At 36.1% G+C, this 25,516-nt stretch overlaps 1 protein-coding gene across 2 annotated transcripts in view; it reads left to right on the top strand.

The window, feature by feature from the left end:
* Positions 1–2,482: 2,482 nt before the first annotated feature.
* The window catches only part of LOC150091553 (cyclic AMP-responsive element-binding protein 3-like protein 2), a 104,919-nt gene continuing 81,885 nt past the window's right edge, over positions 2,483–25,516 (top strand). For both annotated transcript variants that reach the window (XM_090384550.1, XM_090384544.1), the window contains exons 1-2: positions 2,483–2,719; positions 10,784–11,069. In XM_090384550.1, the coding sequence (XP_090240676.1) occupies positions 10,932–11,069 (138 nt within the window). In that variant the 5' untranslated portion in view covers positions 2,483–2,719; positions 10,784–10,931. The remainder of the gene's footprint in view (positions 2,720–10,783; positions 11,070–25,516) is intronic.

Genomic DNA, 25,516 nt, shown 5'->3' with positions numbered 1-25,516 from the left:
ATATATAAAATGCTAAACATATTTTTAAATTTTACATTTATACTCTTTCCGCTAAAAAATCCGCTATTATATATTTTAATCCGCCAAACCTGAAGCAATTCCGCTAAAATGGCAACGCTATTCACCTACCAATCCGCTTTAATAGCTTTCTAGAATTGAATTTATTCAAGCTATCCACTTCCACATCAGATGAAAGTTTGTTCTGGTAATCAACCACCCAAGATTTTTCTGGTGTTTTCTATATAATTATATAACTACTTTATTTTTATGCAATGCGAGAAAAGTAAATTAATAAAATATGCTTTAATCATTTTCTTGCCCTATTTTGAGTTTCTAAAAAAAAAGTTTCCAAAAAGTGATCGAAATCTGCAAATGCGCCCTTTCTGAAAAAAAAAAAAAATAATAATAATAATAATAAAATAAAAACTTTAAATTGACCCAGTGACTCATTATTATACAGCAGGGAAATCTCTAGCACAGTGCTTTTAAACATTTTCGGCCATTTTCTCGGTATCTTTAAAAAAGCTATGGGTGCTTTGCTTTAAAATGGACGTTAAAGTTGAATCTGTGGTAAATTAAAAATCAGTTAAAAACAGACAAAAAATATATTTATATACATACAGGGCCGTGCAAAGGTACTTGAAGGCTCGGATGCAAAAGGAGCTAACAGGCCTCGTTTATTTCTGCTGAGACTTTGATGATGATTGGCCCCCCTAGATCGGGGGCCCTGTGGCGGCGCATCTAATGCGCCCCTCATTTGCACGGCCCTGTATACATAAGAAAGTGAATTAGTATTAGCAATGGCTACATGGTGCAAGAAAGCTTGTTTGTTTGTTATTTGGTTTTTAGGAGCATTAGCAACTAAGGCCATATTGCTCCGAGATATGCGGTGGTCATTCCCTGACCTTTCCGCATCCTCCGTATTTGGTGGTGACGGGCTCGAACCCCGGTCTAATCAAGAAGCGTGTGCTACGCACTGCTGCTCCTTCCCACCTGGCTACGGAGGCGCCAGTGCAAGAAAGCCTATGGCTTATGCTGCACTAGCAAAAAAAAAAAAAAAAAAAGAAGAAAAAAAATAAGTGGAAAGGAAATAGATAACCTATACGTTTCCCTCTTCCTCCCATCCAGCTGACCTTTGAATTTCCTCAAACTGTCAGCCTCTACCAGTAATTTATAATTTGCTAGCTAAAATAAAACTTCCTTCAATCCAGTCTAAACATCTTCCCCTGTAATTTGAAATTATTGCTCCTAGTTCTAGAATTTAACCCCAGGGGGTCACATATGGTGAGTATGGCCTTGGCACATCCAGGGTCCTGAGCTGGATATCATCATTCTTCTCTTTCTTGGTGATTCCTTTCTACTTCTGACTCTCTCTCAGGGTAATTCAGAATTTTTTTTTTTTTTTTTTTTTTGGCTGGTATAGCATAAACCTCAGGCTTCTTTGCACCATACGGCTAATAATAATAAAATTATTAATAACCATGAAAATTTTTTCCTCATTCATTTTACTTATGAGCTTTAAACACATCAAGTCTCCTCTAAGGTGCCTAGTTTCCAAGCTCTGCAACCAACTTATTCGAAGTCTTTCCTCATATGGATGCCCTTTTGCCGATCTCACCAGGCGAGTTGTCCGTCATTGGATCATTTAAGAAGCATAATGTCTTTCTTTAGGTGTAGTCCCCATATTTGAACACAGTGTTCCAAGTAGGATCTAACAATAGCCTTATATAATGGAATTATGTCGTCCTTATGTCTACTATCAATTGTTTGATAAATCATCGATAGGAGGATACCGTGAGCCCCTCCTTGCAACCAGTCTACAATGCTCGGAGAACCTCATGTCTGACCGTATCTTAATACCTAAGTCCCATCCCTCTACTACCGGTTTTAGTTCAACTCCAAGTGTATAAGTTATTTTGGAGTTACTGTTCTCCAGGTGCAACATTCCACTTTGCTGAATCAAAACATAGCTGCCATTTTTCTGACCATCCCTGAAGTCTATCTAGGTCACTCTGAAGAAGCTCTGCTTGGCGGCGATTGTTAACCACTCTACCAATCTTTACATCATCTCCAAATTTAGACATCACGCCCTCATTGGTGTCATTTATGAAAATCAAAAAACAAAAGTAGTTCTAATACTGATCCTTGGAGAACTCCCTCTTCTTACATCAACTCAATCTGAGGAATAATCATTGATCAAAACGCCTCCTGCCCTGAAGCCATCCATCTAAGGATTTTCCCTGTGAATTCCAAAGTTTGTCCGCGAAACTCAGGTTAAAATCCGATGTCATAGCAGATAATAAAAGTTTCCGGGAAAATATTTCACGGAGCGATTTGCTATTCCTACCTCGTCTGGCAGGAATTTTTGAACTTTGCTGAAAACACGATTTAATTTATATTGCCCGTCGTCCAATAGCAGGGCGCCTAGTCACTTTACACTTAGTTACGTCATTTTCGACTTGCTGGAAGCGTTAGTCACAAAATATTGCACTGTTTGTAGCAAAATGTGAGATGAGGTTCCATTAGGTGGTTTAAATGTTTTGTGTATTTATGAAATCATATAATCTACCAAATAGTGCTACTGTGTATGAGCTAATATTTTATAATTGGGGTACAAAGTATATTTGACTTCGGTAACGAAGAAAAAGGTTTTCAGAACAGCTGTTTTAATAGAGGTAGTGATGGTCGGTGTGTGCAATCCCTATAGCGGCTTAAAAGTGTGAGTACATTTCCGGTGTTTAAAGCAACAGTTGCAGTTTTTATACCTATTAATATTTTTTGAAGTACAGTACATTTTTATCGAAAAGATATGCAGTGGCCACTGTTGAACGTAACTTATGGTTCTGTAATTTCTCTTTTAAATACCCAACTGGACCTCAATGTTAAACATTTTCTGAAATGCCCGTAATCACATACCATCTCCAAAAGGGGTGGATCTTATCATTCCGTACCATGGCCCCACTCCTCGATAATATGGATAACACTGTATTTATGTTTCCCTCCCCCCCCGTTCCTTCCTTTTTATGAATCGTAGAAGTATTAATGGTAGTTAATTCATCATATGCATATGAAAATTAGTAATACGGATATTTCCCTGGTAAATAAAGTAATTAATTTGAATGCGTGTTAAGAAGAATTGTGGCATAAATTTAATTATGCAAATATCAGCTTCAGATTTACATTTATATAGTTTTCCAAAGGATTAAATTGAAACTTGTTTGGAATATTTCATTTGAGAATATTGCATCATGCCAAATATCCATCAGTAGAATATAATTATATATCAATCATATATAATTATAATACTTAATCTCATAATAGTCTGATATAATTTATGACTTGTGGAAAGTCATAAATTGCATTAGATTTCAGTATCTATCCAAACAAGAGCAGCATGGCATCATGCACAGTGAAGTGGTGCAGGCATTTTATTAAAGTTAAGTCATGTTTTGTCTAAGGTCCAAATTTAGTCAAGGCTGTTTTGGAATGTAGTAGATAGTATTGAGGTTGATTGTCCTGTTGTACAAGGCAATGGTGTGGTTAGGCTACATCTTGAATACTACATACAGGTCTGGAAGACTCATTTAGTAAGAATGTTGATCTGTAGAAATAGGTGCAGAGAAGAGCAACAAGTTTAGTTAAGGACACAAAAGGTACTCTTATTATGAATAACTTTAATTCTGCAATTAACAGTGTTGCAAACTAGGCACCTGCAAGGAGATTTGATTGAATTGTTTCAGGCTTTAAATGGATTGAGTATATTAAATGCTGATAGCATCCTTTTGTCAGACAACACATATAAAGAGAGATAAATTTAAAAAGGTTGGTTACAGGATAGATGTGTGAAAATTTGCTTACAGCCAGAGAGTAACATTGTTGGAACAAACACTGTCACCTGGTGTTGTAGAAGTGGGTATTTTGAATAAATTTAAGGAAGATTAGACAAGTTATTAGAGGGAATAGACAGATGCAGTGGGTAGTTAATTCTAAATCATATCAATGTATAATTTTTAGTCTTTTAGATGTGAAAAAATAGTCAGTCCTGTTGACAATGCAGTAACATTAGCAATCTTCTGACTGGAATGGAAAAGACTAATAAGGCTCATGCTAAGGTTTTTTGTTGTTGGTGTATTGTCAACTATGGCCATGATGTGTCAAAGATATTTTGTAGCCAGAGAATCAGTAGTTTTAAAAGCAAACATGATTTTTTCTCTCAGATCATTTGGTTTTGGTTATGATTTTGGAAACATTGAGAACAGGGAAGATTCATTGGTGGATTACAGATTGGTTGAAGGGCAGGAGACAGAGAGAAATAATAAATGGGTAGTCTATAGAGTGGGCTAGACTAGCAAGTGGGGATCCTCTTGTTTCTTATTTATTTTTTTTTTTTTTATGAAAACCCCAAACACGAAAGGTATCAAAACCTATAGTACTTAGTACTGTGCATGGGTTGAAGGAGAAATATGGGGGAGGGGGATGCCGGGAACTTTGCTCTAGAGACTAAACATGGGTTTCACCACTTCAAGCCTCCAATAAGCAAAGTGGTGGTATTTCACCGGTTGACGAATGTCATCTACCACCTTCTGTAAATGATACTGATGAAGCATATTGAAGTGTTTGCTGCTGACTTAAAAGTTTAGGAGAGTGAATAATGGTCAGAACCAAATTATTCTACTTCAGAAAGATTTGGACTGATTACAAGTATGGGCTGAAAATGGCAACTAAAGTTAATGCTACCAAATGAAAAAGTATTGTACTGGGGGGAAAAGAAACCTGGGAATTTGGAGATGGGAACAGTAGGGAATTGAAGGGTGTTCAAGCTGAACATGACACAAAATTGTAAGTGGTTCCTTGAGGCCGTCACAGACATTCTCTCAGGCTTGCCAATCTGTGCTTGCTACGTCTAAAATGCTGATGGAAGTGATATTCAGGTGATACCCAAGGCAAGTGGACTTAATTTCAGCAAAGTCTGGTCAGTCAGCCAAATCCTCTGCTTGCACCTTCACGATGGTGGGACTTAGTAACCCTGGGTATAACCCCATGGCAAGTCCAGTACACTGGACATGCTACATGTAGTAGAGTTGCAAATGACCATGAGAGTACTAATGTTATCAAAAAGAAATAGGGAAGAAGAAATTACTGTTTGATATAAAAAAAAACAAATGTTATTTATAATCATCATCATCAGCCATTTTCAATCCACTGCAGGATGAAGGCCTCTCCAGAAACTTTCCAGTTCCTTCTCTTTTGTGCAATGGCCATCCATTTACTACCCACAAACTCATGGATTTCATCTATCCATCTCCGCCATTGTTTTCCAGTTTTTCTTCCAACTCCTCTTGGGTACTATTCTGTTATTTTCTTAGTCCATCTGTCATCATGACTTCGAGCAGTGTGTCCTCCCCAAGACCATTTTAGTTCTTTAGTTTTGATAAGAATGTCCTTTACTTGAGTTTGCTGCCAAATCCATGTTTCTCTTTTTATCTAAACAGTCTGATTTCCAATATAATTCATTCCATTCTTCGCTGTGTAGTTAGCTTCTCTTCCATTCTTTTGGTGAGTGCCCAAGTTTCACTTCCATAAGTCATGGTGGGGAGTATACGTTGGTTCATTATTTTATATTTCAGACAAACTGGGCTATTGCTCCTCAGTATGTGAATATATTTCCTGAATGCTGCTATCCATACAAAATTTATTCTTCTCTTGACTTCCAGCCATTTATCATTATTACAGCTAATAATTAGTCCTGGACTAATAATTAGTCTCCACCTTTTCAATTACTGCTCCTTCAATCATTATGTCCCTTTCTGTGGCATACTTCTTCATCATTACTTTTGTTTTAGCCATATTCATCTTTAGCCCAAAATCCTTACTAACTATGCATAACTGATTAAGATTTTCCGCTAATTCTTTGGGATTGTGGCTTATAACCACAATGTCAACTGCAAATCATAAATGGTTTAGGTACTCTCCATTCACATTGACTCCTTTCTGCGACCCGTCTAATCTTCTGTTATTTTGTTATTTGGTTTTTAGGAGCATTAGCAACTAAGGCCATATTGCTTCGGGGATATGCGATGGTCATTTCTTGACCTTTCCGCATTCTCCGTATTTGGTGGTCACGGGCTCGAACCCCTGTCTAATCAAGAAGCGTGTGCTATGCACTGCTGCTCCTGCCCACTTGGCTATGGAGGTGCCCTAATCTTCTGAAAGCTTCCTCAAGGGCAGCAGTAAACAACTTCAGAGATATTGTGTCTCCTTGTCGAACTTCTTTCTCAATTTTAAATTTGCTACTGTCTTTGTTTAGTTTAATAAATGAGGTAGCTTTCTCATATTTGGCTCTCTCATTTGGCTTTCTCATTTTTTTTTTGGCTGATGCTGAATAAGCTTGCTTTCTTGCATCATATGCTTCTACTAATGCTAATGGTAATATATTTTCTTCAAAATCATAATATATGGGGTATCCATGCCTTGTCTTTTCAGTGCCCGAAACATTGCCTTATGATGTATGGAGTCAAGTGCCTTTTCATAATCCACAAATGCCAGGCATAATGGTGTTTTTTTATTAATTTGCTTTCTCCATTAGCTGTGATATTATGTGAAGGTGATCCATAGTTAAGAATCCTGTCCTAAAGCCAGCTTGCTCTTTCGTTTGATTCTCATCAAGTATTCTTTCTAATCTGTTAGTAATGACCCTTGTGAACAACTTGTAGATGTGGGATAACAAGCTATTTGGTCTATCATTTCCAATTTCTGATTTATCTCCTTTTTTGTGCAGCAAAACTATGATTGCACTATTCCACTCCTTAGAATCTTTCCAGTTTTTGTGTCGTGTCTATTCCTCCCAATTTTAACAACTCTACAGTAACTTCATCTTCCCCTGGGGGCTTTCTGGTTCTTAATTTTCTTCAATGCATGTTCTACCTCATCAGGAAGAATATTGGGTATGTCACACGTGTTACTAATTTGTGATCCATCTTCCCCTCTGCTGGCATCGTTCCCTCGCTCCTTGTATAATTCTCTAAGTAGTCTTCTGCTATTTGAATTATGCCTTCTCTGCTATTTATAAGTACCCCATCGCTATTCTTCAGTTTCAGTATCATTTTTCTTTCTGTATTACTGCTCATTTAAGTCCTTTGTTTTCCCTTAATGCTTGTTCTACTTTTCTTGTGTTAAATCTTCTTATGTCCTCTGAGTCTCTTTCTAATGGTTTTGCATAAATCAGTATACTCAATTTTCTCCTTGTCAGTGTTTATCTTGCTCTTCATTTGTCTCCTTCATCATGACAAGTTTTTCTTGACTAATTTTTTCTTCTTTGGATTTCTTTTTACCTATAAGTTTCTTGGGCTTTATCACTTTCAGAAAGTTGTAATATTCCTCATCAGTATCTTGGTCCTGAGCAGTCTGCAGAAGCTAAAACTTGTTAAGTTCCAGTACATATTGTACTGCTTTTTCTCTTCTTCTGTTATCTCAAAAACCTTTATTATTTACTCAAGTCAGTTTTTTCCTTTCTTTTCTTACATCTATATCAAGTGTGCATCTTACCATTCTGTGATCACTTCCAACATTTACCTTGTTCAGGACGGTAACATCATTCATGATATATCTTCTGTTAGTGAGGATGAAGTCGATTTCATTAGTTGTTAATCCATTTGGACTTTTCCATGTCCACTTTCTGTTCACCCTTTTCTTGAAAAAAGTGTTCATTAATGACAATCCTCGAGATTCTGTAAATTCTACAAGTCTTTCATTTCTTTCTTTCACCAATTCCAAAATTTGCTATAGTTCCCCTTTCCGCACTGTTTTGTCTTTTTCCAATCTTAGCATTGAAGTCCCCCATAATTGTAGTGTAGTGGGTTTTCTGCTCATCTAGAAGACTCAACTTCGGTGTACATTTCTTCACCCTCTTCATCATTATGGCTCGATGTTGGTGCATAAATCATTATAACCTTTAGCTTGTACCTCTTAGAAATCCTGAGTATTAGTCTTGACACTCTTGGTGATGTACTTTTGAATTCCAAAATGTTGTTTTTTATATCTTTATGGAACAGAAAGCCAACTCCACCTTCACTCCTTTCACTGTTTCCATTGGTATACAGTAGATTTCCACTTGATAAACTTATAAGTGATTAATTTCTTCTTGTTTCAGCCAAACCAATGATATTCCAATTCACATTTTCTAATTCCTTTTCCAACTCTAGTATCCTGTCTTCACCGATGAGCGATCTTAACGTTGTAACAGGCCAAGTTCAGTTTCCGTGCATGGCAGCCTGGTCGTACCCAGAGATTCTTAGCACCCTCTGCTTCCACTCCGAACCTCTTACTGCCGTAAGAGGGGGAGTGAGAGCCGCTGGGGACTGAGGGCCATTTGTTTCGTTGTGCTGTCATGTGCTCGAGGGTTTGGTCTTTTCTTCTTCACACTGACCAGGCATCTTGAAGAGAACCACTCTACACATTTGTTGCCACCTAAGTGATGTAACAGGGCTTACCATCACGAAGGTGTGCACGAGTGAATTTTAGGGAGGCAGGCCAACCGGACTTCTCCTAAATTTTATGTAATAGAAAGATATTGGATCCATCAGTGTTTTAGACTGAGTGTCTGATAAACACAGAATACCTGTTCCCTCTAAGTTATTTATAAATAGTGTGTTTAAAGAGAAACAAAGGAATGTCATTTTCTCTGTAATGAGTGGTGAAAATATTTGTTTTTAAGTTAATGTTTTGTTGTGAGGAAAACACAAGGTATGCATCATACTTTGCAAATTTAAATGTCAGCACATTATAAATGAACTTTGGAATGTTTTCTTTTTTAAAGGGATTTAATATTGGGATAAATAAAAATTCATTCTTCTGGATAAGATGAAGCAAAAGAGCATTACCTGTCAGTTTGGAAATTGAGGTAGGACAGACTTCTGTTTTCATATCACAAGCATCAGAAAAACATAGGACACAGATAAAATAAAAGGAACCAAGTTTTGTTGTGGTCATTACATTCTTTAAATCATCTAAAAGTGAATGCACGTTTTCTCTGAAGCGAGGCATAGCAATATACAGCTAAGCTAGTAATTTAATATTCTAAGAGAAGTAGAAACTTTTCAAATCTGTTGCTTCAAACGAAAGACAATTATAACTGTGTTTTGTATATACAGGGTGTTCCATAAGTCTGGAATCATAAGGATTGGGAAAAATAAAAAAATGGATGCAGTGAACATTGCTTCGACACTCTTGTCTCAGGACAGTCTTCGAAGAGGCTTTTTGGGACATTGTATAAATTTGCAAGAATGGCAGTGGCTGCTCATTGTTGGTGATCTTTTTTGAAAGTCTACTGTGTAGTTCCTCTGTGGATCCTGTTTTCCTAAACTTTGCAACAAGTTTGCTAACACAGCTCTGTTGTTTGCTCGCAGTCTGGGTTTGGTCTGTTTAATTCTGCAGCACCTCTCTGACTGCAATTTACTACAAAAAGAATTATCTGGATTTGTTCTTCCTTACTCAAACAAAGACATTTTGGGGCTGCAGAGATGAAAATATATGAATTAATTATTTTTATCAATGGTTCCACACTTATGTTTTGTATTTCATGTATTGGTCAAAAATCCTTAAGCAGAAAAATATAGTAGAGTTTTATTTTCTAAAAGGCCTGATGTTCATTTATTACTTGAGTTTTATTTATAAAAAAATTCAGTATAGTTCTAGGAAACTAGTCCTGTGTGAAATCAGAAGAAACCAATGGTTGGTCAAAGGGACAAATAGAAATATATATACCTTTACCTATGTAGGAGCATGATGCTTTTTCCCTACATTAGAGGTGCCTCTGTAGCCAGGTGGGCAGGAGTAGCAGTGCGTAGCACAGGCTTCTTGATTAGACTGGGGTTCGAGCCCGTCACCACCAAATACGGAGGATGTGGAAGGGTCAGGGAATGACCACTGCATATCCCCGGAGCAATATGACCTTAGTTGCTAATGCTCCTAAAAACCAAATAACAAACAAACCCTACATTAGAGTTAGTTTTTGACAGCATAGATATTTTTGGGTGTGAGATAAGATGTAAAGGGGATTAAAGAAAACCAAAGGTCATATACTGAGAAGTGATATCAGCACTGCGAGAACAAAATATTAAGGAAAGTTTCTGGAACAGTTAGAGACCAAGATATTGTAGAAAGAGAGAACATCATAATCAAGAACTGTCAGGGACTACAAATCAACATTTGTTACTAGTAAGGGTGCCTGACTTAAATGGTTTGGACATGATGTATTTTTGTTTTTTTGTTTGGAGAATGGATGAACAGAAGGGAGCATAGTGAGCTTTGGGAGAATAAACATTAGAGATAAGACCAAGGGAATGACTGAGAAGATAGAGTAATGTTTATAATGACTTCAAAAGAATGAAAAGGATGAGAATAAACCTGGACTGGAGAAACAAAGTGAAGATACAGGAAAGTGGCATTTTCAGCTAAGAATACTGGAAGATAAGAAGCTGAAAAGAAGAAGAAAATGTTTTTATTATAGTTTTTTTTCCCCCTTTTTTGGAAAAAATTGTCATTTTCTCAATTTTGTGTTTAGGGTTTTGGCCCCTTCAAAAAACAAAACAAAACTTTGTTTTGCTATTATTATAAGTGTTATATGTATCAGTCAGTGTTTGCTTGTTTCTTTGGTTGACTCACCTCTAGTTTAATTCTATCTCTTTAGAATTTTGGTAGTAGTTTATGATTTAATTAATTATATACTCTTTATATTTTATGAACATCATTTTTTTTTAATTTAAAAATGTGTTTTTCATTACAGATGAATAGGAAAAAGAAAATGGAAAGAAACACAAAAAAATAAGATGACTGTGTGCCACCCAGTTCTGACTTTACTTGTTACCAGAAGGGAATATTAACAGGGTTGTCTTATCGTTAGTGCTGCTGACTTATGAACAGTTGGTATAATTATGTCTGTGACATCATCATTTGAGGTTTTAGATATCCTCTTTGACAAAGAGGATCCAGTTTTGAAAGATGACTTTAGTCCACTTATGGATATCAATGATATTGATATATTGAAAGAGTCATCATGTGATTTGAATCTTGTAAGTAACCTAGTTAATTGCTTGGTAATGAAAAGATAGCAGACATTAAGGGTTGTTCAAAAAAATGTAGAAACATTGAATAGAGGGGTCACATAGATGCTTGGCAACTAATTATGCATACCTAAATAAATCATAAAAGTACTGTATATGAACAAGAGCATGTGAAGTGCTTGTGTGTGTGCATAAACAGTACTTGTGAGGGTTCAACCAGATTAATTCGAGGTGCTGTGATACAGTTTCTGACTGCCGAAAGAGTACCTTTAGGTGAAATATTTTGTGACATACAAGTTGTTTATGTGGAACATTATCTGATACTTATTGGCTTATAAGTGGTGCAAACACTACAAGGATAGTTGCCAGTCCACCATGGACCTGCCACTATCTGGGCAACTGCTTCAGCCATCATGATGCTAAATTTGTTAACAGTGAATGATCTGCCTCATCATGGCTTGCTGACCACTGTTACACTACAATAATTACCTTTATAAATAGCATCATGTTCCAGAACCTGTACCAGTCTGTTGGTCACATGCACCACTCCTTTCTGTGGTTAGGATGTCCTGGCAAGTAAGAGAAGGGAGGTGATGTCAGGTGATGTCATAAGAGAATGACTGACTCCCAATTAGTCAATCAGAGAGATGCAGTAACCTAGCTGTTCTCTAAAGATCAATTCTCTTGTAATTATGTATATTAATTTTAAACACTGAGCAAAAAAGATTTTGTATTATAAATTTATATTCTGTTGCCAAATATCAAACATTTATATGCAATAAATTTATTAATTAGATTAGTTATTAATAAAATTAAAATTAAATAAGTAATTAATATATAATTAATAAGTAATTTTATACACCTATAATTAAATTTATAGATGTATAAAACATTTAAGATAATGCAATAAATATAAATATGTGGAGGGATATATATGCATTATGAATGTATCTCTTTGGCAGCAAATGTAAAAATTTATAATTTTTAAATTTTTTTTTTTACTCAGGGTTTAAAATCAGTGTACAATTACAAGAGAGCTGATCTTGAGAGGATAGGATAGGTTACTGGGTCTTTCTGATTGGCCAATTGGGGATGGGATCAGTCACTGTCTTGTAATGTCATCTCCTTTCTTTTACTTGCCTGAAGCAGTTCCAAGATGGGGCACATGGAACTGCTTGCAACATCTCTTGTATTACAACCAAAAAGGAACTGTAGAAAATCATTGCTTGAGAAGAACTGGGGTCATTACAAGCCAGAAATGGTATCAGGATAAATGCTGTTGTTATTGTTGTGAAACTTTAAATTTTCTGTGGACAATAAAGGTCAAATGTCCAGGCATATTGAGTGCTGGCGTTTCATTACATCACAACAGTATACTTTCCCACTTGACAAGTCTAGGAAAAGCTATGTAGGACAGATTATGTTGAGTGATGTCTAAACATCCTCTTTAATCCCAGATCTTTCTCTGTGAGTTTACTATATCTGTTATCCTTTTATAAAAGTATTCAGAGGTATAACATGATTAGTCTAAATAATAGCTTTAGACTAATACCTTTGGGAGAGGTATATACACCTTTTTCTGTATCCATTACTTCTTTATTACAAATAACAGAATGGTATGAAAAGTAAAAACTTATTGTTTCATTTGAACAGCCCTTAACAAGAAAAAGCTAAGGCTCATTTTATTCCAGAATTGCTAAAATAAAAAATACCTTATATTAATCAAGTTTCATAATACATTGTGAAACTCAATTAAAATATATTTTTAATTTTTAGTTTTTTTTTAAATTTTAACTAGTATTTTATTTTTACATTATTTGTAAAACTTACCAGCAACAAAGATTGCTGATAAAGTTTACAGATAATGTTCAAACAAATTCCATTATTTTTTATTTTTTTAAGAAACTCAAACAAGTAATATGCTGTTTCCCATCGCAACCTCTAAAACAGTCCTTTAGATTTATCCAATACTTGGTATCTGATTTTTCTTGTTAAAAATGTCTCTAATTTAATGAAATAAAATCCCAATGTTTTGACTACTCTTGTAGTTTTGGCCAGGGCACACTCTCACAGCAGCAGGCTCTCAAAGGTAAACATAGTTCTGTGTTCAGTCAAATTAGTCAATGTATTTAGTCAGATAGTTTCACAAATACCTATCGTAATTGATATAGCTGTGAATGAGATCTGTACAGTAAACCAGCCTTAAATTTCACCATTTTAATAGTCAAACTCTCATTACAGTAGTGGCTTCAAGTGAGACATACTGATCATAGACCAGGCGCCTCCGTAGCCAGGTGGGAAGGAGCAGCAGTGCGTAGCACACGCTTCTTGATTAGACCGGGGTTCGAGCCTGTCACCACCAAATACGGAGGATGCGGAAAGGTCAGGGAATGACCACCGCATATCCCGGAGCAATATGGCCTTAGTTGCTAATGCTCCTAAAAACCAAATAACAAACAATAACAAACATGATCATAGACCATGTTGCATTAGTTAGTTGATGATTCTCATCAACTGGTCAGTACTACCACTTTGCTTATTGGAAGCTTGGAGTGTTGAAACCCATATTTAGCCTTCAGAGTTTTGCTCTGGAAACTAAACATGGTGAGATCCAGTCTTGCTTACATTTCAAGGGTAGGTATGGATCTAAAATGGTGTTTGTAGCTGGCTGTTTCCAAAAATTTCATTACTTCATATATCATGTCCTCTCACATCTTTTCTTCCTACTGAATATATCATGAATAGTCAGACTAATAGAACAGACTTATCTGGGAAAAGATCGAAACTTCCTAAACATTTCCTCATTCATTTCACAAATATACATGGGCTTCTCAGTTCCAATCTCAGTGATGTCCATTTCCACTTATGTCCAATCTCGGTGATGTCCATTTCCACTTATTGCCATGCCCCACTCAACTTTTTCTGACAGAATCCCAATTATAGGTTGAGTCAAATACTGCTCATCTTAGTTGTACTAATTATGTTGTACAATTCCTTTTGCTTCAAAGGTGGTACTTGTGCTATGTCTACTCTGATATTCCTTGTCAGAGATGTAGTAATTTGAAATCTCCTCTTTTCAGTCTTCTGTGGCTTAAAATCTCTCTTCCCCATTCTATCAGATTCATATTTTGCTTCCTTTGTTCTCCAGACTCCACTAATCACTTGGAACTTTTTGACTTCCTTTCTTTGAAACTTGACTTTCTTTAGTTGAACTTTTCTAACATTGGGGTAATTTTCCTTGGTGATTTTAATGTTCACAACTCCAGCTGGCTTCCATTTCCTAGTTCCATAGACCCAGCTGCAGGGCCATACTTATGAACAGGTGTATGAGGTGCTAGCCTCAGACCTCACCATAGAGGGGAGGCCTTGCATGGCCTCTATAATCTCAAATTTTTAAAGCAATTTCTTTTTTTAAATAACCTGATCTAAACTAGGGCCCACTTGTACCTACCATGTACATAGAGACAGGTGAAATTTACTGGAAGTGTGGATGATTCATTTCTGTGAAAGAATAGATTAATTTCCAGAATAAAGGAAAACCACTCTCTCCTAATTCTCTAATAGGGTATAGCAGTTGAACACAGGATGACCACGGCATATTATTAGGATCAGGAATATGCTCTAATCTTTTCCACTGGCTATGAACACAAGAAAGCAGCTGACCAGCGCAACTTCTCAGTATAGTATGTGGGAGTCAGTTGTAAATGTTTTACGGACACCACTGAATTGTGGAATGTCCCTTTAGTTCTTAATTCTTGCATTCTACAGCAGCAGCTCTATTGCCTAAAGATCAGAGCTGCGAACAATGTGTACCCAGCTCTCTTGTAATCCGTTTGTTATGTGGAAATTTAATTCATTCTACGGAAACTATTTTAATTGGACCACTCATAATTTCAGAATCTATATAAGCTCAGATCTGAAAAATGTGAAATTTAGTTTAATTTAGCAGTTAATAATGCAGTGAAAGGTTTTTTTTTATGAAAACCCCAAACACAAGAGGTATTAGAACTTATAGTACTTAGTACTGTGCTTGGGTTGGAGGTTGAGAAGACAAAAGAAGATATTTGTTGACATAGACTTGAACTTCTGTAGACTATAATTTTCAGGAAATACGTATGAAGGAAGGTTTTTCCAGAAAACGGCAGTTGAATGAATAAACAAGGAAGATGAAAAGTTGGTTCTGTTAGTTTGAAGTTGAACAGTAAATGGATGTTGGCTGGTGGCAGCACGTGTTTGGACTGTTTTGAAAGAGAGAACGGGAATTATAGAAGCCAATTCAGAAGAACAGTGTCCATGGAAGTATCTGTAGAAAAGGCATGCAGCAGAAACAGTACATCTATGAGACAGTGAGTGGAGAGATGACTCCTCTCACTGTCTATTAATTAATTAATGACTCCTCTCTAACAGAGTTAGAGAGGAGTCATTAATTAACCTAACTGCCTTCTTCTGAATGGAATCTAGAAGCTTGAGAGAGGCTTGGGGGCACTGCCCCAGATGTGGGAACAATATTCCATGGTAGGGTGGATTTGTGATTTGTACTAAGTGAACAGCTGTTTGGAAGAAAAGTAATGCCGAGAGCAAATGAGAAAACCAAGTTTTTTAGATGCAGAGGAAGCAATATTTGAAATATGCATGTGCCAAGAGAGATTAGAAGTCAGGGTAATCTCCAAAAGAGATATATCATTTTGCCTAGAAATTGGAGTGTCACCAAAGATAAGCACAGGAGCAGAAGAATCCTTTTTGTGAGATATAAGACAAGACTGAGTTTTAGAATGATTGAAATCAACTAAGTTGTCTTTGCCCCACTGGAGAATTACCTGGAGATCGGCATTTAAGGAATTGGTAGCAGATATTTGAGAAGCTGAAGCTGATTGAGCAGGGCAAGGTTTCTCAAAATGGAAAGTGGAATGCAATGTGCTATCATCGACAAAACTATGGATAGGATTTCCAGTCAATGGAAGAAGGTCATTAATATACAAGAGGAAAAGAGTAGGGGAAAGAACTGAACCTTCAGGGCCACCAGCATTAGTGGAGAAGTTAGAAGACAGAGAGCCATCTACAATCACCCTCAGTGAGCGATCAGAGAGAAAACTGGATAGCCAATTACAAAAAACAGTTGGCAAACCATAAGATGGAAACTTGTTTAGAAGACCTTTATGCCAAACACGATCGAAAGCCTTTGAGATGTCGAGCAACTGCTTGTGTTTTACTAAACTTTTCCATTGAATTTGTCTTTAAATGGGTAACATAAGCCAGAATCACCAGTGGATCGAAACTGATGGAAGCCATACTGGTGATCGTTGATCAGACAGAAGGTTTCTAGGTAGTTTAAGAGCTAGAGGTTAATTGATTTCTCCATTACCTTAGAAAGAGTAGAAATAATTGCAATGGGACGATAATTGGAGGGAAGGGATTTGTCACCCTTTTTAGGAACTAGCTGGATATGAGCAAATTTTCAAGCAGAAGGAAAAACACCTTTGGAATAAGAAAGTGAAAAAAGGCAGCAAAGAACAGGAGTAAGTTCAGGAGCACAGGTTTTGAGAACAAGTGGAAAAATACCATCAGGACCTGGAACTTTCTTAGCATCAAGATTCGTCAAAATCCTTCTGACATCATTTTGATGGAAGACCACAGGAGGCATTGAATGGAACATGTTGGGAATGGTGGGAGGTGTTTTACCAAGATCATTATTTTAAGAGTTGGAAGAAAAATGGGATGCTAGCAGGTCAGCTTTATCCTTGGCTGAAGTGCCAACAGAATCATCTGGTTTTGACAGAGTATGGAGCATATTGTGATTTTAAATATTTCTCACCAACCACGTATTAAAATAAGACACGGAAACTGGAATTTTAAAAACTGTGTTTACTACTATATATTTACAATTAAAATAACTTTACAACTAAAAAGGATAAAGTACATAAAATATATATATATATATATATATATACGTCGAATAAAATACATTAAAATACCGGGTTAAGAGCGATAAAACCGACCGTAGCTTTCGAAGGCTCCTGCCTTCTTCTTCACCGGTAGCTTCCTTGTACTGCAGTGCATCTTAAGTACCAGCAGGTTCACGGTCTAAATCACGTGTTTCATCGCCACGTGTTCTATTCTCCTGTGTACTGGGACCGGAAGCGGCTCAGGAGTGCATGAAATCGTTTATCCCTTCTGAGGATCGTAGCCTCAAAGAGGGGATGCATCCGCAAACCTTTGTCTCTATTGTTGTTCTCTGTCGAACTAATCCGCAAACTCTCGAGCCACTTGCGGTCCCACCTATGCGCCTGATCAGTGATGATAGCTTCATCCGGAGAGATCTGGTGTTGCTTCTCCCAAAATGCTCGGCCACGGCAGACTTACCATAATCTGCATTCCTTATTGCCTTAATGTGCTCCCCCAGCCGTTCTTTGAGACGGCGCTTTGTTTCCCCTACATAATATTCCCCACAATCCAGGCATACTACTACTAGGCGCCTCCGTAGCCAGGTGGGAAGGAGCAGCAGTGCGTAGCACATGTTTCTTGATTAGACCGGGGTTCGAGCCCGTCACCACCAAATACGGAGGATGCGGAAAGGTCAGGAAATGACCACCGCATATCCCGGAGCAATATGGCCTTAGTTGCTAATGCTCCTAAAAACCAAATAACAACAACCAGGCATACTAAGGCAATAAGGAATGCAGATTATGGTAAGTCTGCCATGGCTGAGTATTTTTGGGAGAAACAACACCAGATCTCCCCGGATGAAGCTATCATCACTGATCGGGCACATAGGTTCTGGGACCCCAAGTGGCTCGAGAGTTTGCGGATTAGTTTGACAGAGAACAACAATAGAGACAAAGGTTTGCGGATGCCTCCCCTCTTTGAGGCTACGAGCCGCTTCCGGAGAATACCGGAAGCGGTATTCTCCCAGTACACAGGAGAATAGACACTTGGCGATGAAACACGTGATTTAGACCGTGAACCTGCTGGTACTTAAGATGCACCGCAGTACAAGGAAGCTACCACTGAAGAAGAAGGCAGGAGCCTTCAAAAGCTACGGTTGGTTTTATCGCTCTTAACCCGGTATTTTAATGTATTTTATTTGATGTATATATATATTTTATGTATTTTATCCTTTTTAGTTGTAAAGTTATTTTAATTGTAAATATATAGTAGTAAACACACAGTTTTTAAAATTCCAGTTTCCGTGTCTTATTTTAATACGTGGTTGGTGAGAAATATTTAAAATCACAATATGAATTTACCCAACCCTAGAGGCCTGTTTGAAGAGAGGATGGAGCAGATATGGGTAAAAGTTGCGGCCAATAGCTTTGGAAAGAGACCAGAATGCTTGGCTACCATTAGAGCAAGAAGCAAGTTTTCTACTCTTAGCCTGTCTAAAATCTAATTTGGACTGATTACTAACAGCTTTACAATTGTTGTGAGCTTTGGTGTAGGCAGAAAATGAAACTGAAGAATTGGAAACAAACCAAGTACAATATGCAACGTTTGTCTCTTGAACAGCCTTAGCACATTTATTGGAAAACCAAGGTTTAGATAAAGGATGAGATTTTAAAGTGGAGAGTGGAATAAAGGATTCCATTCCTACAAGAATAATTTCACTGACATGATCTGAGCAAACGTTGACATCAGAAGTTTTGAAACAGTAATCCGACCAAGGAAAAGAAGAAAATAAATCTCTCAGGTCATACCATTTTGCAATCTTGTAATGATAAACAATACGAGGTTGGGAATAGCCATGAGATAAAGGCTACATTGGAGAAGAGACACTCACCAAGTTGTGATCTGATGTGCCTAAAGGACCACTCGTTTCGACTCTGTACATAGAAGGGTTGTTTGTGAGAAAAAGATCAAGTGTGTTTTCTGTATGGTTAGGATTGTCTGATATTCTTGTAAGTAAATGAACAATCTGTGCAAAGTCATTAGTAATTGCAAAAGCCTCAGTATCTCAACCAGCTGGGTTGGTGTGACTAGAAAACGGAAGTCAGCTGTAGTTGTGAACGTTAAAATCACCAATGAAAATTACCTCACTGTTAGGAAAGTTGGACTGGAGAAAGTCAAGTTGCAAAGAGAGGAAGTCAAAGTACTCCAAGTGATTAGTGGAGTTGGGAGAACGGTAGAGACAACAGATGAATTTGACACAGTGAGGTAGGTAGAGAGATTTTAAGCCAGAGAAGGTCGAAAAGAGGAGATTCCAAATTACCATGTCTCTGACAGGGAATATCAGAACGAACATATGCAGAAAATACCACCTTTGAGGCGAAAGGAATCATACAGCAAATAATTTGGCCAACTGAGATGAGCAGTAGTTGAATCAACCGATAACTGAGATTCTGTCAGAAAAGTGCATGTGGTTTGGCAGACTGCAAGTGGAAATGGACATTGTTGAGGTTAGAATTGAGACCACATATATTTGTGAAATGAACTAGGAAGTGTTTCGTAGGTTTAGATCTTTTTGCAGATAAGCTTACTCTATTAGTTTGACAATTCATGGTGTATTCAATAGTAAGAAAGAGTGGGGGCACATGCTGTATGAAGTAATGAAATTTTTGGATATGGCATACACATGGTAAGAATATTCCCAAATCCTTGACATAACGTGGTCTCGACAATGCCCTCCGCATACACACTACTAGGACTCCCTCCAGTCACTATCTGGCAGAGTAGAGTAGAGGTAGCAAGATTATATACTAGCTGATCTTCCTAAAGAGTTACCAATAGGTTCGGTCCGGTGTACTTACTAGCAGCTGGCCTGCAAACCCTGTTTTAGAGCTGTACCCTCGAAATGTACGGAAGATTTGATCTTGCCATGATGTTCATCATAACCTCAAAAGTAATCAGTCATACTGCATGATGGAAGAGATGGGGAAGGGTTGACCGGAACTTAGCTCTGGAAACGAAACATGGGTTCCACCACCTCAAGCCTCCAGTAAGCAAAGTCGTGGTATTGCACTGGTTGATGAGAGTCATCTTCCACCTAGTATTGCCTTGTAACACAGAGGGGTGGCATTCCTCCATGTGGTGTGGGTGCCACACCTCGACCTCTGCTTATGTTGGTTCACACGTGGGTGGTCACCCATAGTGTGCTTGTTCCTGGAGATTATACCCAGGATTACTAACAGTCCCATCATTGTGAAGGTGCAAGCAGAGGATTTGGCTGTCACAGGCTGTCCAGACTTTGCCGAAATTGGGTCCACTTGACTTGGATGCACTCGAATATCAGTTCCATCAGCATTTTAGACTCCCAGGTAGCAAGTACAGTTTGTCTGGCCTATCTGAGAGAATATTTGTGACAACCTCAAGGACCAAATATGAATATGAAGCGTCTAAACGAAAGAGGCAACGAGAAAAAGAAGATCAAATTCGAAAACAAGTCGAGTACTGTTCTTTATAATCCACAGCATTGCAATGTTTGTGTTTAAACAGATCAGTAAAGTAATAATTTTTTTTCTGATTATATTTATATATGCGAGTTTTTTTTTTTGGACTGTGGTATCTTTAAAGGGGGGGGACAAGAGCTTAGCACTTCGGGCCCTGAGAAGTGTAAGTATGGTACTACCCAGCAGTTTGCGATGCTGAGGCTTCTGTAATTATTGATTACCTCACACAGATTGTTCATTTACCTATGGAATACCAGACAATCCTAACTATACTGCCAACTATCTTGATGATATATTTCTCAATGATTTTTTTTTTTATTGGAATTTTCAGCTTATAAAATTAATATACTGTTATTATTCAGACCACATGGTATTATAAGTAAGGCTAAAATTGTTTCAGAAGTGTGTGAGATGAGGCTGAAATTATTTCTTATATACATTTAGGTGTATAAGAAATAATTTCAGCTCCCATCACCTATAGCTGATTGCTTTTATTTTTTTATAAAAAAATTAAATGAAAAACTTATAAACAATTCAAATGCTCATTCAGTAGTAAAAAAGTAAATAATTATAATTTTAACTAACTTTATAAACATTTTAATTGCATATGCTCCTTTTTTTGCAATCATGCTAAAATATCCCTGCAAGTGATTTTTAAAAAAGCTTCATGTGAGAGAGAGCCTGCAAAACTCCTATCCAGTATGGGCTTGGCACACCTGGGGTCCTGAGCATTCTTTTCTTTCTTGGTGATTCCCTTCTCTCTCTCTCTCTCTCTCTCTCTCTCTCTCTCTCTCTCTCTCTCTCTCTCTCTCTCTCTCTCTCTCTCTCTCTCTCTCTCTCTCTCACACACACACACACACACACAGGGTAATTCAGAATTTTTTTTTTTTTTTTTTTCTGGTGCAGCATAAGCCTCAGGCTTCCTTGTACCATATGGCTAATAATAATAGGCTGTTATATTTAGTGAACTTGCTTTGAATGCATTGGGAATTAGCCAGACTGAGGTTTGGGCACTTGAAGGCCAAAAGCAAATTTAAAGTCCTCTAATATAATTATATTTCTTAGCTCAGGAAATTTTCATGAACATGCTTTAAGAAAATCAGAATATTTTTAAATATTCTGTGTTAGCAGAACCAATAACCAGTTAAGACTTTGGTGATAGATCAGATTGAATTGATGTCATTGTTAATAAAGGTTCTTGATGGGTTATTTGTATTATTGATTGCCTTATTACTAGATGATTTATTCTTGGTTATTAGGCATGTTTGTATATACATAAAGCACATTGGCCTCTTAAGCATTTATTACTTAACTGGAAGCTAAAATTTACTCTACATAAATGAATTTTTAAGAATTCTGCATGAAGTTTTGATAAAATTATAACTTTTATCATGGAAAACAAAATTTTTCCTCATTGTCAAATAACCCAAAAGTGGTTATTAGAAAAGATGATATTGAATACCTTTGAAATATTGATTAATTGGAATATTTATTACTTAATTAAAGAATGCTCAATACAGATATTGAAGTCAGGTTATCTTAGGAGGGATAGTACTAGGTTGGTCAAGAAAGGAGATTTGGTAAATAAAATATCAAATGATTTCTATTGAAAAGGTGATGTTATGTTATAATAAAATACATTATGTTATTTATTTTAATTAACTCATATGTTATGATGTGGAATTTAAATGTAGGTAGTAAGGTGATTATCCTGTTTTGGAAATAAATTGATCTTGTTTACTTGACTCTTTGTTTTTGTGATGTGATTCTTAAAAACAATTTTCCCTGAAAATAAACTGCATTTAATTACACTTGTTTATTTGTTTTTCTTTCTTTTATAAGTTTCATAGTTGGCTTGGTTAAATTGACTACATGTTTAACTTTGTACAGATTTTATTTCTAGATGAACATAAATATGTTTCCAGGTACTTTTTTGAATAGTTCAGCTTTTTAAAGTAGAATTAGGTTGATATATTTACAAAAAAAAAGTCTATTCATATGTAATTTATATATGTATAAATAATTATTAACCATTGCTTCATATAAAAGCAATGCTAACAGTTGATATGTGAATCACTTTATTAGCTGTGATAAGATGGTTTCTCTGTGTAAATATTCAATGTATTTTTTCTTTCTTTATTTTTAAACTAAATTTTACATCATTTTACATAATGTGAATAATTTTTTTATATAAAAAAATCTGATGAAATTGTGGTAGGATGCCAAGACCAAAAAACTATAGTTAGTCTGTGAAGAAGGTTAGCAACACAATTTATGTTGTTTTTCCTTCTTTATGAAATAATGTATTTTAACCTTGACTTAACTTATCGTTTAGCTTTTAGTGAGTGTACTGATGTGTAAAGATTACATGTAATCATGTAGCATTCTACATCATTATATCCATATGAAAAAAGTACAGGTAAGTATACATGTATGAGATTCAAACAGGTTATGTTAATGGCATGTGATATTATGCATTTTTAGAAAGATCAAATTGTGAATCAATCTCCAGTTAAGCTATAAACTCTGATATTGCTAAAACTTTGAGTTACTTAATGCAGCATACCTTCATTTCTGTGAATTAGATAGTTACTTAATAATTTAAATAATTATTTTATCTTCTGTTTCTTTAAATTTCTACACAGTTTTAAATAATTTTTAAATCAGTTGGAATACATTCATATTATTGTATCTCACTGTGATCAAGCTTTTATATGTTGTAGCTACCCCTTTGTTCAATATAAGTAAAGTAAAAACACTGAAAATGACTAAAATTTTTCATTTGAAAACTAGTGGATGCTGAAAGCACAGAAGTTAAGATTTTAAATTAAGGAACTAATAAGACAAAAATAGGATCGAAAGAAGGTAATGGAATGGCAAGAATAGAAAATAAGATTACTAGTGTTTTTGAAATGATGATTTGGTGTTATCTTTTATCATTATATCCACATCATTATCTTTTGTAAATAGCATTTCTCTTCTGCATTCATACTTCTCTGACATGTATGTGACATCTCTGTGTAGTTTCTTGTTTTCAAGTTGTCTGTTTGTTGATGTGGTAGTCAAATTTCTGAATAAAATGATCCATTGTTGCATTCAAATCCACAGGTTTTTTTTTTTTTTTTTTTTTAAGGAATAAAAATTTAAGAAGGAAAACATAAAAAGCCTTTTTTACTTAAATGCCTTTTTATTTAGATTTTTCACATTTCTCCTTTTTTATACTTTTTAAGAATGGTTTTTTGTAATATTAATTCTTTTCCTAGTTTAATTTTTATTTCTGTTGTCGAGTACCTTGAGCAGCACCATTGATTTGATCTTTAATGTCTTTTTGGTCATTTCTTAAGATTGTGTAAAGGCTTTATAGCCTTTTTTTTTTCTTTAAAACAAAACCCTTTTCCTAAGAGAGGCTCTCAACCTGTAATATTATGTTTACTTAGGTAATAAAACCATCAGAATTTCCTTCATTTCTAAAGTCCTTTAAGATTTATTATTTTTAAAAGAATTTTTAATTATTTCTATTTTGGCTTTCTCTCACTGTCTTTGTTTTCTAGAATCTGCACCTTTTCTGCAAAATTTATATATACACATATTAACTGTTAAGTATAGTTTTAATTATGTATAATTTTGTTAGGTTTTGTACATGAATATAATGTTATATCTCACATGACATTGGCTATTATTTTATCTCACAATGTGAAATTCTGTTAAGAAAATAATTGGCTAAGAAGTAGTATAAGAAAGTTTCACTGTTTATAACAGTAGTTATTATAATATTAGTGTTTACTTGTGATATTGTCTTTTGGAATGCTATCAAGGTAAACATCTGGTGGTTAATCAAAATATAAAATGTACAACCTGGATTCTCTCTCTCTTTTGCATTTTTCATTTGATCTGTTTTAAATATTAGAATATAAATTTTTGAATTTATTATATTTAATAATTGCATGACTCTATTGAATGACAACAAGATTGTTCTGGAAAATAGCATTGCTACTTATAACAAAATTACGTGAATTGATTTTTTCCAAAAGAAATAATGTAATAGGGTGTGGAGATATGTTCTTCGTATTACTATATTTTGTATTAGCATTGACAAAATGATGTAAGGAAGTAAGCTTACATGGCATTAGCCAAAGTGTGGATGCACTCAACTTATTTGCTCTTGTATTCTGTTGTAAGCTTGGTACAACATTCCTGGAGAAGAGAATGTTGTGACTCGGCACCATTTGAATAAATCAAATGTAATGTGGACATTTATATTTCAGTGGAAGCAGCTTATAATAGTTGACCAGTCATGCACAGCTGAACCTGGAAATATGACTTTGTGAGTACATGTATGAACATTAAAATGTTGGATAGACTGTGAACATAATCCTAGCAAAGCATGACCAGATTCATGTTCACAGATTATCCATTTGGTAGCAGTTTAACCATCTAACCAGAGGGGGCTCACATCTGATGAGTATAGGCTTTGCACACCCAGGGTCCTGAGCTGGATATCATCATTCTTTTCTTTCTTGGTGATTCCCTTCTACTTTTGACTCGCTGTCTTTCAGGGTAACTCGAATTTTTTTTTTTTTTAGTTGGTGCAGCAGAAACCTCAGGCTTCCCTGCACTATATGGCTAGTAATAATAATAATCTGGTTACCTTTCAGCAGAATAATGTGCTATGACACAAGGCACAGATTATTTGGGAATGGTTCCAGGAGTGTTGAGGGTGACATTGCCTTGCCATAATTTATTGGCCTGCTCAGTCATTAGTGAGCATCTGTGGGAGGAGGTGGAATGAGCTGTTTGCAGCAGGGATCCATCAGTGTGCAGTCTGAGGCAACTGTGGAATGCAGTTGCATCTACATGGGCCAGCAACCCTGTGGAATGCTTCAAGCATCTTATGGATCAATGCTCTGATGACTTGAGGCTGTTCTGAGGGCTTGGATGGAGAGATGAGCAACCAGATTGGTGAAGGGAACAAATGGGTGCTCTTAAAGGGTGGTGAGACTAAGATACAAGGGGACATAAATTCAAATTGAGGAGGGATGAATGCAGAATAGATGTGTGGAAGTTTGCCTTCAGCCA

Source organism: Mastigoproctus giganteus, chromosome 1 (assembly GCF_048544385.1).
Source record: "Mastigoproctus giganteus isolate SK-2022 chromosome 1, ASM4854438v1, whole genome shotgun sequence".
NCBI classification, from domain to species: domain Eukaryota; kingdom Metazoa; phylum Arthropoda; class Arachnida; order Uropygi; family Thelyphonidae; genus Mastigoproctus; species Mastigoproctus giganteus.
The sequence above is the reverse complement of the archived record's forward strand: the minus strand, read 5'-3'. Positions and strand labels throughout refer to the sequence as shown.